Raw genomic sequence first — 15,678 nt, forward strand, 5'->3', positions numbered from 1 at the left:
CAGTGGTAAAGCTGTTGGAGATTTCTGTGGTCAGTTGCAGCATACTCAGATTCTTAGGGGAGATGAAGGAGAGAGCTCACAGGTAAACCCCATCCTTTTCTCCCTTCTGTGCCTCTTTCAAAAGCAGAGCCTGGTGTGTTTGGAGTGCAAGGTGGTGCCAGGCTAGCAGAAAAGGAAGATATTGCAGAAAGATGACATGTAGGGAGTACATGGGGAAACATCCTACCCTGCATGGGTCCTCCCAGTTGTGGTACAGTGTTGTCTGTTAAGAATGTGTTTTCTTAAGTGTGCAGAAGGGATATTTTCTTGTTTCCACCTCCTAATAAATCCAAATTTATCCAAATGAAAAAGAGACCAGGAGCTGCAACTATTCACAGAGGAACTTCACTGATGTCTAGAGACAGGGGACTCCAGCACAGTGAGTCCTTTGTTATTTAACATCCTGTCCAGCATGGTCACAACAGAGTGACCAGTCTGAAAGAATGGAGAAGTGATGGGAACTTGCAGGGGAATATGTGTGTGATGAGAATGGATTTGGGCATTTCATGGCTGTGGTACAAGCAGTGCATCAAGTTGGCAGAAGCAAGTCTAGGCTGAACTTGCTATAGCACTGTTGATTTCAGAGATGATCAGAGGATGTTAGCAGTCAAGTCTGGCAGGCTAACACCACGTTTTAAAGGCCTTTAATGATTGAATACAGGGAAACCTGACATTATTGACCTGGGGAAAGGTAGTGCAGCCTGGACTTGAGCTAATAACTGCTTGCTCTTTGGCCCTGCCCAAATTTTGAGGGAGTTCAAAATCAGACCAAGATACCAAAAAATTGCTGTCTTGGATATGTGATTTCTCTATCCACATGGCTGTGCAATAAAAACACAGGCAGAGACCATATGTGTCAGTGGTGAATTTTAAAGTTAGTTTTCAAGTAATCTCTTTGAAAGCCAATGAGTTAGAGCGGAGATTATGGCAGATGTCTTGCAGTAATTTGGGCATTTAATGCAACTTAAACTGGTAATTTAGGCATCTTTTACAGAGAAAACAAAAAGATGTAATTGTTTTCAAAGAATGTTTCTGCCTAAAACAACAGAGATGGCTCACTCTGGGGATCACTCTATTGATAACATAAGGCACCTGGCATGAGTGTCCTCATGTTCAAGCCTGTCTTAAATAACTGATTTCTTGCCTCTTTTCAAAGGTAAAAATGCCATTTTCAGAGCTGTGGTCAAAGGTGTCCCAACCCCTGAAGTGAAATGGACGCGTATGCAAGGAGGAATGGATGATCCTGCCAAATATGAAACATTCTTCAATAACGTTACAAATGAATTCATTCTGCAGGTAAAGACCAAATATTTCAGACAGGACTCATGGAACAGAGAGAGCAATGGAAAGGAAAAACCTGCAGTGGGCTGATTTAGATGTCACCAGATCTGAGATAACACAAAGATAAGCAAACAAAGCTTTTTAGGGTCAATCTGGGAACAGAAGAAAGATCTGAGATGTCATTGAGTAGGTGGTTTATTACAAGCTGAAGGTCTGTGAACTGAACCACAGCACATTGCTGTGAGCTCTTACTGTGTTCTTTTTAAGATAAACAAACTCACTACAGATGACAGCGATTTGTATCGTTGCTTTGCTGTGAATGAATATGGGGAAGCTGCATGCTCTGCTGGCCTCAGGATCATACAAGGTAGGATTGACTAGTTCTGTGTTCCAAAGGTCCTGTGGTCCCAAATAGTTGGCTTTTCTGTCCTCTGGGGGTGGATGCCCAGAGCATTGTCTAAGTATCCTTGGTGTGAAGGTCTATTTTTCCACTCACTGAGGACTGAAGGTCTTCTGTGACTCCCCCCACTTTGGTGACTCCATGACACTATGAGCTTTAAGGCAAGGGAGAAGAAAGTGGTATTGTGGTCACTGCACTGGACCATAATCAGATGTTCTGGATTTAGTGTTGGTGTTGAATTGGCTCAATCCTTTCTTTATAATGTTGAACAAATCAGTCTTTTGGGAGGGATCCATCCCACTTCACTTCAGACATCTATGGTGTCTACCTGACCTAGTCCCTTGCTTCCCTTTATAGTCAGTGGAGAGAAATGGGCACTTTGTGGGTAAAATATAACTGGGTAATATATTCTTGGAACCTACTCGAGCAGGAGGTGGACGATGTTGGAAGCATCCATTTCACCTGTGTGCCTGTAAAGTAAGTTTAGAAGGCAACTACCTGCATTTGGCCAGATAATCTTTGTACCTTGGCTCCCCATCTCTAAAACAAAATGTTAATATTTCCTACCATTGCTTAAACCAAAAGATTCATAGGGCAGAAACCGTCTCCTCCACTGTGTAGAGTATCCAGTAAGCACAGAGTCAATTGCAATAGAAATATTGCATTTATAGATGGAGATTACTGGGAGTCAATGTCAGATTGATAAGGAAATCCAAATTAGGATTTCCTCTTGCATTGGTAACAGATACAGAGGTTTTATATTATAGTTCATTGGTTTACTGGTGTTAGTCTGACTGTTATCTTGTTCATCTTACGGCTTGTTTTTCCTCTGTTTTCTCTTATAAACTATCAGTTGGCTTTAAGAGGAAAGCGAGATATGTTCCTGTTCACCCTGCTGATGGTAAGTTAGAGTTATATATATTTTCTTTTTTGGGGTGGGGAGGGAGGGCATATACTCCTCTGTCTACCACATTATTACTACCCCAAACTTGTAAAGAATAAAGTAAGAGAAGGGTTGATGAATCGCTAATACTCTGTTGTCTCTTTCTGCTTGCTATTTACCTTTGGGTAAAGTGTTTATCTTAGATATGGCTTTGAGCTGTTCTAATTAATGATTCTGGAATCATTAGTGCTGGGAAAGGATTTTGTGATGTCAAATACAGCTGGATCAAACATGTTAACATGGCTGGAAAATAATGGGTTTCTAGAGCGTCCTCTCTAGAAAGAGAGGAAATCCCCCTAGGAAGCGATGAACTTTAACGGCACTCAAAGGACATGAGTATGGCAAAGAAAACTGGCTCAAAGTTTCATGGCAGTTTTTTAATAAAGTGTGAAAACATCACCAGAGGTAAACAGCATAGTAGAATGGCCTGTTGTCAGTGGCTATTTTTCATTATCTTCTTTTTGGGGATATATTTGACAGTGTTGAGTGTCTGAATGTTTGTTGTTTCCTCCACCCTTTAATAGAGTTAAAGAAGAAGCTTCAGGACTTCAGGAAGCTGCTGAGGAAGCGGTAAGCCTCTGTAATGAAGGCCATTGTTACACTTCCTAGATGTTTCTTGATGATAGGGGACAGCTTCATAGATCTTCATGGCAACACTTCTTGTTACCAAAGTTGTTGTGAGACAAAATATGGAGAGACATAACAGAACAATTTGACACTGTCTGTGAGGCTAAGATAAACACAAGGTACCGACCTCATTTTGAGGTGTAAGTTCCTTTGCACCACAAGATTTTGACTTAAAAGGTGTGTTTCTCTGCTTTCCTGTTTTTAGCTCACAACTAACTTCCTGGCTAAGTGACAAGTTATGTAATGATCTTTCTAGCTAATCAGGGACTGAGTCCTGTCTCCCAGACCAACAGCACAGACTGCCCTGTGCACATTGCTGAAATCCCTTCACTTCCCAGGTGGGAACCTCCAAAGATTGCCTGATGGGAATGATCTCTGGCCTGTGCAAAATCCTGAACTGTGCTGAGAAATTACTTGGGAGAGTGCAAGCTGGCCTGGGCCAGAATGTGCCAGTGACTCTGCTGATAATTTAGCAGTGTGGACAGCTGCATTACAGTCTTGCCCTATATGGCCCAGGGCAAGACTGTTCCCTGGCAGCATTTAATTTGTAGTACAGATGCAGAAAACCTGTTCTGGAAGAGTCCCATTCTTTCTTGTCTACGTCTACAGGACCAAGTGAACTACGGAAATGATGGAGAGAGAAGTGAAAGGGGATTAAGTATAGAAAAACAAGACATCTTGTTGTCTGTCAAAATGTCTAGATTTTTTTTCCCTCCCCCTTGTTCTAAGGGCCCCAGCACCAAAACCAAAACCCTTGGACAAAGAAGCAGTCTGGCAACTGTTGCTGCATGCAGATAGGAGAGATTATGAGAAAATCTGCATGAAATATGGAATTGTTGACTTCCGTGGGATGCTGAGAAAGCTGCAGGAGATGAGGAAGGACACAGAAAGTGAACAAGGAGAGGTAAAATAAACTGAAAGCTCTGATTTTTAACAAACAACTGCAGAGTCCTATAGTTCCTCAGTAGGTTCTGAAAACAGGCTAAACCTTCCTAAATTTCTTTCTAGATGAAAATTTTATTGTATGACAGAATGATTTATGATAATGTTTTAAAAGAAATCCTACTTCTATTCTCATGCAGATGAAAATGCTATTGACTTTTTTGAAGTTCAATTCATAAATTTTAGGAGATACTCACCATAGGATAATACTTTCAATAATTTTATTAAACTACATACCTAAAATCTGTATTCAGTTGCCTCTGATGAGAATTTGGACCCCAAATAGAAAAGTTATATGCCTGAGAATCAAAACTGGCCTTCACATACAAGGGCATGTAGAAACCTGGATGAATAGTGGTTGTGTAGTGTGTGAATGACCAGGAGGTAGCATGTAAAATATAATTTGCCTACAGGAGGAAACTGTGGAAGCTTACAGATGCTTCTCCTATACACATGAAGTTAGAGGTAGCTCTTTTCTATGCAGACAAAAAGTAGATTTCACATTAGTTCAACAGCTTAAGAACTTCTGTCATGGCAGCCTTATCATTTACTAGATTCTTGTATCTTTCTTTGCAGTTACTACACAGTATCAGAAACTTCGAACACATCAAAGTCAACAAGGATGGAAAAGCTACATTCAGTCTGGTGATGGACCTGAAAAATCATAACAGCAAAGTTTATCTGCTTAAGGTGAGGGGGCGAGATGAGTTGACCAGCTCACAGTAGCCACTGAAGTCTTCTACATAAAATGCTTGATCTGCTGAGCAGTGGCTGAAAGAAAATATACTTCTTAAAGTTGTCTGTCCATTGCAGAATCCCTGATCGGTTGGGTTACCTGGTGTGGGGGTCCAGGTAGTCTTTGGTGGTGAATATCACTTGGGATTTGTAGATCCAAGTACAGGGGAAACAGTCAGTTACTGACATCCTTTTGACTTCAAGAACTCTTCCGGTAAGAGGAAATTCTAACAGTGTCTTTCAGGCAGCAGAAATTCTGCAGTCTCATATAAGAAGAAAAAAGATTTTATTCACCTTTTCACGTGTGTTATTCCATTATAACTCACTGCTGTGAAAGAAGATCTCAAGGAAGTGAAACATCCTGTCTAGTTGTGTAGTTAGTCTGATGTGAACCCCAGGTGATAAGTGCTGTGGATGTTTTTCTGGGAGATACATTTCAGTCAAACGGTGGTTAGTGGCTTTAACACAGGGGAAATCGGAATTGATTAAAGAGGAGGTCAGACTAACTCTATGAACTTCTGAATCAAATGCATGACATGAAGTCTACACAGCCACAACGTGGAGAAGGTAACCCCAGTGTGTTACAGACAGGAAAGTGGTGACCTCACCTGCTTGTCCATCTATGAGGATGCTAAAATCTAAGCAAAGAAACTACTTTGTCTTCAAAGTTACAGTAACTGTGTATTAGTTAAGCTTCAAAACCTTATGAAAGCTAGCAAAGTACTATTGTTTTGCCTAGTTTGGGAGTCTGATGCTCTGTTCTGTGCAGGCCTTACTTACTGCAAATATTATTGCCTGTGTGTTACATAAGCAATGAGCCTGGTCCACTTAGAGCTGTCCGCTGTAAGTAGTAATAGAGCGTAGACTTCTTTGTTGTTAATCATTTATATGAATAAGGTGGTCATAGCACAAATTTGGCCTGATTTGTTTGAAATGCCTTGCACTAGTTGTGTATTGCCTTTAAGAGTACATTTTTCTTTCTAGGATGGTGAGAGGCTCAGATATGGAACAGGGGATGAATACAGAAAGCACTGCCTGAGGCGAATTGGAAAAAGGTATAGCTTCATTGTCAACGATGTGCAGCCAGAAGATGCAGGCGTGTATCAAGTCAGAGTGGAGGACATACCTGTTTTCTCAACTGAACTGGATGCTGAATGTAAGGAATTGAGTTACATGTATGTGATGTGCAACTGTAACAAGAAATTATTTTTTGCTGGAAAATTTTATCTAGGAGCATATGCAAAGCTCAGGAGTAAAAACTGGTAACTACAGAAGACTGTTTTTGTGTTGCCAAATAAGGGCTCCTCATATGACACAGGTGAAAAAGAGCAGGAGAGTGATTATGGGATACGGGTGTTGCATTTGTAGTGGAAAGGACTAGGTTCAAGTACTAGTTTGGCTCTGGCTTCTGGATGACAGTGAGCAAATTCCTTAACTTACCCCATGCTATAGTTTCCTTTTGTAAGCTCAGAATAATAACCACCAACTCGATACAAGTATCATGCTGCTGAAATACATTGACTACAAATTATCACCACATCAGTGATGTGTGGTATAACTGTCTCAGAAGATAATAAACACAAAAATCTACTTTTCTGCTTTTTTGTCCTGTAGAATTGGGCACAGGAACACATCTCAATTTTAACATTTTCTGCTTAAACCAATGCTCACATGCATGGCAAGTTCCTGTCTGTCTGTCTTCCTTTAGCTGCAAAAAGTTTTTCTTGGAAGACAGAAATAGCTCTCTGTTTCCTTTCTATAGCTTTTTATTTTTCCATTGCAGCCATCCCTGTGAGATTTCAGCAGCCACTCAGTGATGTGCGTTGTCCTGAGGAAGAAGATGCTGTCTTTGATTGTATCCTACGCACACCCTGTTACGATGCTGTGTGGCTACACAAAACCCACCTCCTTGAGGGAAGTGAGAAGCACCAGATCTCCGTAACACCTGATGGTCTGACCCACCAGCTGATTATCAGAAATGTTGTGCCCTCTGACAATGGCATGTACACCCTCGACACTGGACTCTGCTCCTCAAATGCCTGGCTTATTGTAGAGTGTAAGTGATACTGTATTATTCCCATAGTGTTGGCTTAAGATGTGTTAACACAATAATATTCCTCTCACTGCCTGATTGCTCATTGAGATGATTCTATTCTGAGAAATGAATTGTGGAGCCTCTAGTTCCTAAATTATATTTAGAAAAATGAAGGTCTAGGTTAGACCCTCTTTCCTCTTCAGATGAGACAAATTTTTCCCTTTTTATTAGTCCTGACAAATCCTATTGGCTAATTTACTCTACAGCTACTATGAAGTAGCATGTTCTCTATCAGTTATTGAAAAATGCTCCATATCTCAGCCTGGGTATTTGATGAAGCTGTCACTGTGTGAACACAGTACAGCATACAGGGCATCAAGGAGCTTTCAATACTATCAATTCTATTCTACCAATATGCACCACCACACAATACTATTCAATACTATCTTGCTAGATAGTATTTTTCTTTCCAAATTAGAGGTTAAACGTGTTAGAAGAAGCTCAAAGGAAGCTGGGAAGATGGGAAACACTCCTTTCAGTGCAAGCAGATTAATAGTTAGCTGGCTCGTATTTTTTTGCTTCTGAAAGGTAGTTGCTTTGGTTTCTTTTGAGATCCTGCTGCAGCAAAAGGTGGTATCTTTCATAAAGGCTTTTTTGATGACCTTTCAGAAACAGTGCAGGTTGAGTATGACATACAAAAAACTGCCCACTGATTTCATTGAGCTGTTAATGCTCTACAGAAATGATATCTAGCTGGGAAATCAAAACAGTGAGTGACCTGCTCTTAGAAAAGCCTGAATTTGAGATTAATAGAAAGCTATTCACAGAACTGGAATCTTTAGTCTTCAGGTTGGCCATCTCTAAAATGCCAGGATGCCAGATGTGCAAGCTGCCTCAGTACCAGTGAGATCCTAATTCAAGGGTGGGAACTGATGACCGCTCTGTGCATGGGATATTCTCTAACTCCTCTAGGGCTGGAGCGAGAAGGCAGAAGGAGCTAATGAGTTCCAGATACAATCTAAGTCCCTCAAATTAGACCAGTCATGCTGGAAATTTGTCTTGGTTTTCTGCTTTTTTTGTTTGTTTGTTTGTTTTAACAAGCATGTTTCCACTAAAAATAATTGTCTTTTGAACCAAGAAATGTAAAATTATGTCTGAATGTGATACTGAAAAAATTAGGATTTGAACTGAATTTAAATTTATTTAAATATATTATGTTTCTGTGTCCTAGAATGAAATTATAACAAATGCTAACACATTTTCTTTGGTTGTTGATGCAGTACATGACCTATTGATTGTCTGTCCTTTTTTTTTTCCTCTCTTTTCCTATAAATTATATCTCCTCCAATCAAACAATTCATCTTCAATACAGATGCCAAAGGAAAGAGGAGACAGGGTGAAGGAGATGAAAGACAGAAATCTGAGTGGCTGAAAGAAACATTGCCAGATAAAGACAGGGCTAAGAAACTTCGACGCAGAGAATATGTTGGTGATGAAGATCATCTTATGGACACTGACGTGGAAAAAGATGGCTGGTATAGAAATGGTCAAATTGGCAGTGAAGGACACTCCACTGATGTTGATGGAAACCATAGATTTTTGGGAAAAGATGAGCTACACGGACCCCACAGAAATAGAAGGATGGGGTTTGGGCAGTTTTCTGGAGCAGAACTAGGTGGAGACTCAATGACAAATGATGATAGTAACTTTGGATTAAAAGGCTTAGGAGGCAAAACTGGATTAAGGCCTTTCCGTGGCAAGGATTCTATGACAGGCAGAGCAGATACTGGTGATGAATTAGGAGGAGCAGGTGAATGGTATTCTGCGGATGGCAGAGATGATGGTATGGTGGATGCTGTTAACATTGACATGGATAATGGAGAAGGAGTGCGCTCTCAGCATGGCAAGGATGGTAAATTAGGTGATAGTAGGTACAGAGCTGGCTTTGGAGGTGTTGGGAGATTAGGTGCTACTGATGGAAGTTCTGTGTTAAACAGACTTGATCCTGATTCAACAGGAGTGGGAGATGGTAAGGGTGGTAAGGGTGACCTGTTAAGTAGGACTAGTCCAGGGACTGGAGCTAGAAAAAATGCTGCAGGTGCTGAGATTGCAGGAGGAATGAAGTCCCCCTATGGCAAGGATGGTCTGCCCACTGTACTTGATATGAATGGAGCAAATATAAACAGAGAAGGACAAATAGGGACGCCATACGGCAAGGATGGCCCGACACTTCATGCCAGCGGTCATTTAGGGCAGGAAGGAAGGTCTGACTTGCTCGATAGCCCAGGGCTTCTTCCAGCTGGACATGGGGCTATATCTGGTGCAGGTGGCAGTTCTATAGGGGAAATGGAGGCTCCGTATGGTCCAGATGGTCGGACAGTTGGAGCAAGTATTGGCGGTGCTGCTGTAGCTGGTGCAGGGGCTGTTGGGTCTCCGTATGGAAAGGATGGTCTCCCCACTGCGACTGGCATTGGTGGTGCTGGCATAGCTGGTGTAGGAGGAGTTTGGTCTGCATATGGAAAGGATGGTTTCCCCGCTGGGGCTGGCATTGGTGGTGCTGGCGTAGCTGGTGTAGGGGGAGTTGGGTCTCCCTATGGAAAGGATGGTCTCCCAGCTGGAGCAGGTGTTGGTGTTGCTAGTGCAGGGGGAGTTGGATCTCCCTATGGAAAGGATGGTCTCCCAGCTGGGGTTGGTGTTGGTGGTGCTGGTGCAGCTGGTGCAGAGGGAATTGCATCTCCCTATGGAAAGGACGGTCTCCCAGCTGGAGCAGGCGTTGGTGTTGCTGGAGCAGGTGGAGTTGGGTCTCCCTATGGAAAGGATGGTCTCCCAGCTGGAGCAGGCATTGGTGTTGCTGGCGTAGCTGGCGTAGGGGGAGTTGGGTCTCCCTATGGAAAAGATGGTCTCCCAGCTGGGGCTGGCATGGGTGGTGCTGGTGTAGCTGGTGTAGGGGGAGTTGGGTCTCCCTATGGAAAGGATGGTCTCCCAGCTGGGGCTGGCATTGGTGGTGCTGGTGTAGCTGGTGCAGGTGGAGTTGGGTCTCCCTATGGAAAGGATGGTCTCCCAGCTGGGGCTGTCATTGGTGGTGCTGGTGTAGCTGGTTCAGGGGGAGTTGGGTCTCCCTATGGAAAGGATGGTCTCCCAGCTCGGGCTGGCATTGGTGGTGCTAGTGTAGGTGGTGCAGGGGGAGTTGGGTCTCCCTATGGAAAGGATGGTTTCCCAGCTGGTACTGGTGTAGGTGGTGCAGGGGGAGTTGGGTCTCCCTACGGAAAGGATGGTCTTCCAGCTGGGGCTAGCATGGGTGGTGCTGGTGTAGCTGGTGTAGGGGGAGTTGGGTCTCCCTATGGAAAGGATGGTCTCCCAGCTGGGGCTGGCATTGGTGGTCCTGGCGTAGCTGGTGTAGGGGGAGTTGGGTCTCCCTATGGAAAGGATGGTCTCCCAGCTGGGGCTGGCATTGGTGGTACTGGGGTAGGTGGTGCAGGGGGAGTTGGGTCTCCCTATGGAAAGGATGGTCTCCCAGCTGGGGCTGTCATTGGTGGTCCTGGCGTAGCTGGTGCAGGGGGAGTTGGGTCTCCCTATGGAAAGGATGGTCTCCCAGCTCGGGCTGGCATTGGTGGTACTGGGGTAGGTGGTGCAGGGGGAGTTGGGTCTCCCTATGGAAAGGATGGTCTCCCAGCTGGGGCTGTCATTGGTGGTCCTGGCGTAGCTGGTGCAGGGGGAGTTGGGTCTCCGTATGGAAAGGATGGTCTCCCAGCTGGGGCTGTCATTGGTGGAGCTGGTGTAGCTGGAGCAGGTGGAGTTGGGTCTCCCTATGGAAAGGATGGTCTCCCAGCTGGGGCTGGTGTTGGTGGGGCTGGTGTAGCTGGAGCAGGTGGAGTTGGGTCTCCCTATGGAAAGCATGGTCTCCCAGCTGGGGCTGTCATTGGCGGTGCTGGTATAGCTGGTGCAGGGGTATTTGCATCTCCCTATGGAAAGGATGGTCTCCCAGCTGGAGCAGGTGTTGGTGGGGCTGCAGTTGGTGTTTTTGGAGGTATTGGATCTCCCTATGGAAAAGATGGTCTCCTAGCTGGGAATGGCATTGGTGGTGCTGGTGTAGATGGTGCAGGGGGAGTTTGGTCTCCCTGTGGAAAGGATGGTCTCCCAGCTGGGGCTGGTGTTGGTGGGGCTGGTATAGATGGTGCAGGGGGATTTGCGTCTCCCTATGGAAAGGATGGTCTCACACCTGGGGCTGGTGCTGGTGGTACTGGTGTAGCTGGTGCAGGGGGATTTGGATCTCCCTATGGAAAGGATGGCCTCCCTGCTGGAGCAGGTGTTGGTGGGGCTGCAGTTGGTGTTTTTGGAGGTATTGAATCTCCTTATGGAAAGGATGGTCTTCCAGCTGGAGTAGGTGTTGGTGGTGTTGGTGTAGCTGGTGCAGGGGGAGTTGGGTCTCCCTGTGGAAAGGATGGTCTCCCACCTGGGGCTGGCTTTGGTGGTGCTGGTGTAGCTGGTGCAGGGGGAGTTGGGTTTCCCTATGGGAAAGATGGTCTTCCAGCTGGAACAGACATTGGTGGTGCTGGTGCAGGGGCTGTTCAGCATCTGTATGGAAAGGATAGTGTTCCAACTGGTGCAGGTGTCAGTGGTGGTGGTGTAGCATGTTTTGGAGGTATTGGATCTCCCTATGGAAAAGATGGTCTTCCAGCTCAAGCAGGCATTGGTGCTGGTGTAGGTGGTGCATGGGAAGTTGGATCTCCCTATGGAAAGGATGGTCTTCCAGCTGGGGCAGGCGTTGCTGGTGGTGCTGGTGGTGAAGGGGGTTTTGGGTCTCCATGTGGAAAGGATGGTGTTCCAGCTGTGGCTGGTGCAGGTGTAGGTGGTGCAGCGGCATTGGGGTCTACCTGTGGAAAGGATGGTCTCCCAGCTGGAGCAGGTGTTGGTGGTAGAGCTGGTGCAGGAGGAGTTGGGTCTCCCTATGGAAAGGATGGTCTCCCAGCTGGCACTGGTGTTGGTGGTGCTGGTGTAGCTGGTGCAGGGGGAGTTGGGTCTCCTTATGGAAAAGATGGTGTCCCAGTTGGAGCAGGTGTTGGTGGAATAGCTGGTGCAGGTGGAGTTGGGTCTCCCTATGGAAAACAAGGTCTCCCAGCTGGGACTGGCATTGGTGGTGCTGCTGTAGCTGGTGCAGGGGGAGTTGCGTCTCCGTGTGGAAAGGATGGTCACCCAGCTGGGGCTGCAGTAGCTGGTGCTGGTATAGCTGGTGCAGGGGGAGTTGGGTCTCCCTATGGAAAGGATGGTCTCCCAGCTCGGGCTGGCATTGGTGGTGCTAGTGTAGCTGGTGCAGGGGGAGTTGGGTCTCCCTATGGAAAGGATGGTCTCCCAGCTAGTGCTCGTGTAGCTGATGCAGCTGGTGCAGGGGTATTTGCATCTCCCTATGGAAAGGATCATCTCCCAGCTGGGGCTGGGCCTGGTGCTACTGGTGTAGGTGGTGCAGGGAGAGTTGGGTCTCCCTATGGAAAGGATGGTCTCCCAGCTAGTGCTGGTGTAGCTGATGCAGCTGGTGCAGGGGTATTTGCATCTCCCTATGGAAAGGATCATCTCCCAGCTGGGGCTGGGCCTGGTGCTACTGGTGTAGGTGGTGCAGGGAGAGTTGGGTCTCCCTATGGAAAGGATGGTCTCCCAGCTGGAGGAGGTGGTGGTGGTGTAGCGGGTGTAGTGGGAGTTGGGTCTCCATATGGAAAGGATGGTCTCCCAGCTGGGGCTGGGCCTGGTGCTACTGGTGTAGGTGGTGCAGGGGGAGTTGGGTCTCCCTATGGAAAGGATGGTCTCCCAGCTGGAGGAGGTGTTGGTGGTGTAGCGGGTGTAGGTGGAGTTGGGTCTCCCTATGGAAAGGATGGTCTCCCAGCTGGGGCTGGCATTGGTGGTGCTGGTGTAGCTGGTGCAGGGGGAGTTGGGTCTCCCTATGGAAAATATGGTCTCCCAGCTGGGGCTGGCATGGGTGGTGCTGGTGTAGCTGGTGTAGGGGGAGTTGGGTCTCCCTATGGAAAAGATGGTCTCCCAGCTGGGGCTGGCATGGGTGGTGCTGGTGTAGCTGGTGTAGGGGGAGTTGGGTCTCCCTACGGAAATGATGGTCTCCCAGCTGGGGCTGGCATTGGTGGTGCTGGTGTAGCTGGTGCAGGGGGAGTTGGGTCTCCCTATGGAAAGGATGGTCTCCCAGCTGGGGCTGGTATTGGTAGTGGTGGTATAGCTGGTGGAGGGAGAGTTGGGTCTCCTTACGGAAATGATGGTCTCCCAGCTGCAGCTGATGCTCATGGTACTGGTGTAGCTGGTGCAGGTGGAGTTGGATCTCCCTATAGAAAGGATGGTCTCCCAGCTGGGGCTGGCATTGGTGGTGTAGCTGGTGCAGAGGGAGTTTGGTCTCCCTATGGAAAGGATGCTGTCCCTGCTGGAGCCACTGTTGGTGGTCCTGGTGTTAGTGGTGCTGGTGTAGATGGTGTAGGGGGAGTTGGGACTTCCTATGGCAAGGAGGGCCTCCCAGCTGGGGCTGGGGCTGGTGGTACTGGGGTAGGTGGTGCAGGGGGAGTTTGGTCTCCCTATGGAAAGGGTGGTCTCCCAGCTGGGGCTGGCATGGGTGGTGCTGGAGTAGCTGGTGCAGGGGGAGTTGGGTCTCCATATGGAAAGGATGGTCTCCCAGCAAGCGCTGGTGTCGGTGGTGTAGCGGGTGTAGGGGGAGTTGGGTATCCTTATGGAAAGGATGCTCTCCCCGCTGGGACTGGTGTAGCTGGTGCAGGGGGAGTTGGGTCTCCCTATGGAAAGGATGGTCTCCCAGCTGGGGCTGGCATGGGTGGTGCTGGCGTAGCTGGTGCAGGGGGAGTTGGGTCTCCATATGGAAAGGACGGTCTCCCAGCTAGCGCTGGTGTCGGTGGTGTAGCGGGTGTAGGGGCAGTTGGGTATCCTTATGGAAAGGATGCTCTCCCCGCTGGGACTGGTGTAGCTGGTGCAGGGGGAGTTGGGTCTCCCTATGGAAAGGATGGTCTCCCCGCTGGGACTGGTGTAGCTGGTGTAGGGGGAGTTGGGTCTCCCTATGGAAAGGATGGTCTTCCAGCTGGGGCTGGCATTGGTGGTGCTGGCGTAGCTGGTGCAGGGGCTGTTGGGTCTCCCTATGGAAAGGATCATCTCCCAGCTGGCACTGGTGTAGCTGGTGCAGGGGGAGTTAGGTCTCCCTATGGAAAGGATGGTCCCCCAGCTGGGGCTGGCATTGGCGGTGCTGGTGTAGCTGGTGCAGGGGGAGTTGGGTCTCCCTGTGGGAAAGATGGTCTCCTAGCTGGGACTGGTGTAGCTGGTGTAGGGGGAGTTGGATCTCCCTATGGAAAGGGTGGTCTCCCCACTGGGGCTGTCATTGGTGGAGCTGGTGTAGCTGGTGCAGGGGGAGTTGGGTCCCCCTATGGAAAGGATGGTCTCCCAGCTGGGCCTGCTGGAGTAGGTCTTGGTGGTTCTGGTGTAGCTGGTGCACGGGGAATTGGTTCTCCTTATGGAAAAGATGGTCTTCCAGTGGGAATGGGAGCTGGAGCTGGTAGTGGTGGAGCTGGTTTTGGTAGGTCAGGATCTCCATATGGAAAGGATGGTCTCCCAACTAGGGCTGTGGCAGGAGCTGCTCATTTTCCTTTTGGAGGTGAAGAAGTAATGGGATCTCGCCATGGCAGGGACGCTTTGCTGAGCAGAGCTCAAGGAGGAGCAGCAGGCAATGGCTTTTCCTCAGAAGGTGGTGGTGTCAGTGGGTCTGCAATACGGGGAGCTGGGTCTCCCTATGGCAAGGACAGTGGCTCAGCTGGAGCCAGGGCTGGTGTGGGTGGTGTTGGCAGGTTGGGAGGTGATGAAAGGGAGTTACATTCTGTCCCTGGTAAAGAAGGTGTGGTAGGTGCTGTTGGACGAGGTGGTGAATATGGGTTGGATTCACATTCTGGCAAATCTTCTATGGGAGGTAAAACTGGAAAGGGCACTGCTAGTGAATTCAGAGCATCAGGGAACAAAGGTTCATCTGATGACAGAGATTCACTTTCAGGCCAAAGAGATGCCAGGAGTGAGGGCAGAGATTTAGGATACTTAGGCTCCCTTTATGGCAAAAATTCTGCCTTTGGAGGGGCAGGGAGTAAATCCCATAACAGATCTGTTGATGGGAGGAATTCAGGTGGTTTTGGTCAAGGGTCATTGGATTATGGTCAGATGTCAGATCTTTATGGTGGACCTCCTTCAATAAACCAGAGAAAACAGGAACCCAGCCTTGATATTAAAGCAAATGATTTCTTGAAGAATACAGAAAGTATGGGAAAAAGAAGACGTTATTGCCTAGATGATCTGAAAGGTACGTGTTTAATTGATGACTTCTGTATTGCTGGTCTTTGCATTTTGATACTCATGTTCCTAATCCTGGAGTGAAATTGAATCTTACGGTTTAGACAAATGTAGCTATATATAGAAATTTGATTATACTGCAATCCGTTCCTAATTCTACCACTGATTTTCTGTTTGACCTTATACAATTTGCTCAGATCCAACTGCCTTAAAAGTCTAAATAATCTTTGTTTAAATTATCTAAAACAGGTATCTGTTCATTCAAATAAATGATTCAGATCCACATGGAACAGACTTCAGTTCACAAACATACTAGTTCACATATAGTTGCAAGGAATGTGGCCATGTTTCTTT

At 47.1% G+C, this 15,678-nt stretch overlaps 1 protein-coding gene across 11 annotated transcripts in view; it reads left to right on the forward strand.

Moving 5' to 3' along the window:
• The window catches only part of IGFN1 (immunoglobulin like and fibronectin type III domain containing 1), a 41,014-nt gene that overhangs the window by 12,351 nt on the left and 12,985 nt on the right, over positions 1-15,678 (forward strand). For 3 of the 11 annotated variants that reach the window (XM_030000960.1, XM_030000962.1, XM_030000961.2), the window contains 9 exons: positions 1,196-1,335; positions 1,588-1,687; positions 2,574-2,621; positions 3,188-3,233; positions 4,020-4,194; positions 4,809-4,922; positions 5,952-6,123; positions 6,751-7,023; positions 8,375-15,334. In XM_030000960.1, the coding sequence (XP_029856820.1) occupies positions 1,196-1,335; positions 1,588-1,687; positions 2,574-2,621; positions 3,188-3,233; positions 4,020-4,194; positions 4,809-4,922; positions 5,952-6,123; positions 6,751-7,023; positions 8,375-15,334 (8,028 nt within the window). The remainder of the gene's footprint in view (positions 1-1,195; positions 1,336-1,587; positions 1,688-2,573; positions 2,622-3,187; positions 3,234-4,019; positions 4,195-4,808; positions 4,923-5,951; positions 6,124-6,750; positions 7,024-8,374; positions 15,335-15,678) is intronic. The other 8 variants (XM_041119639.1, XM_041119642.1, XM_041119643.1 and 5 more) reach the window with 8 other exon arrangements.

This window comes from Aquila chrysaetos, chromosome 24 (genome assembly GCF_900496995.4).
Source record: "Aquila chrysaetos chrysaetos chromosome 24, bAquChr1.4, whole genome shotgun sequence".
Taxonomy (NCBI): domain Eukaryota; kingdom Metazoa; phylum Chordata; class Aves; order Accipitriformes; family Accipitridae; genus Aquila; species Aquila chrysaetos.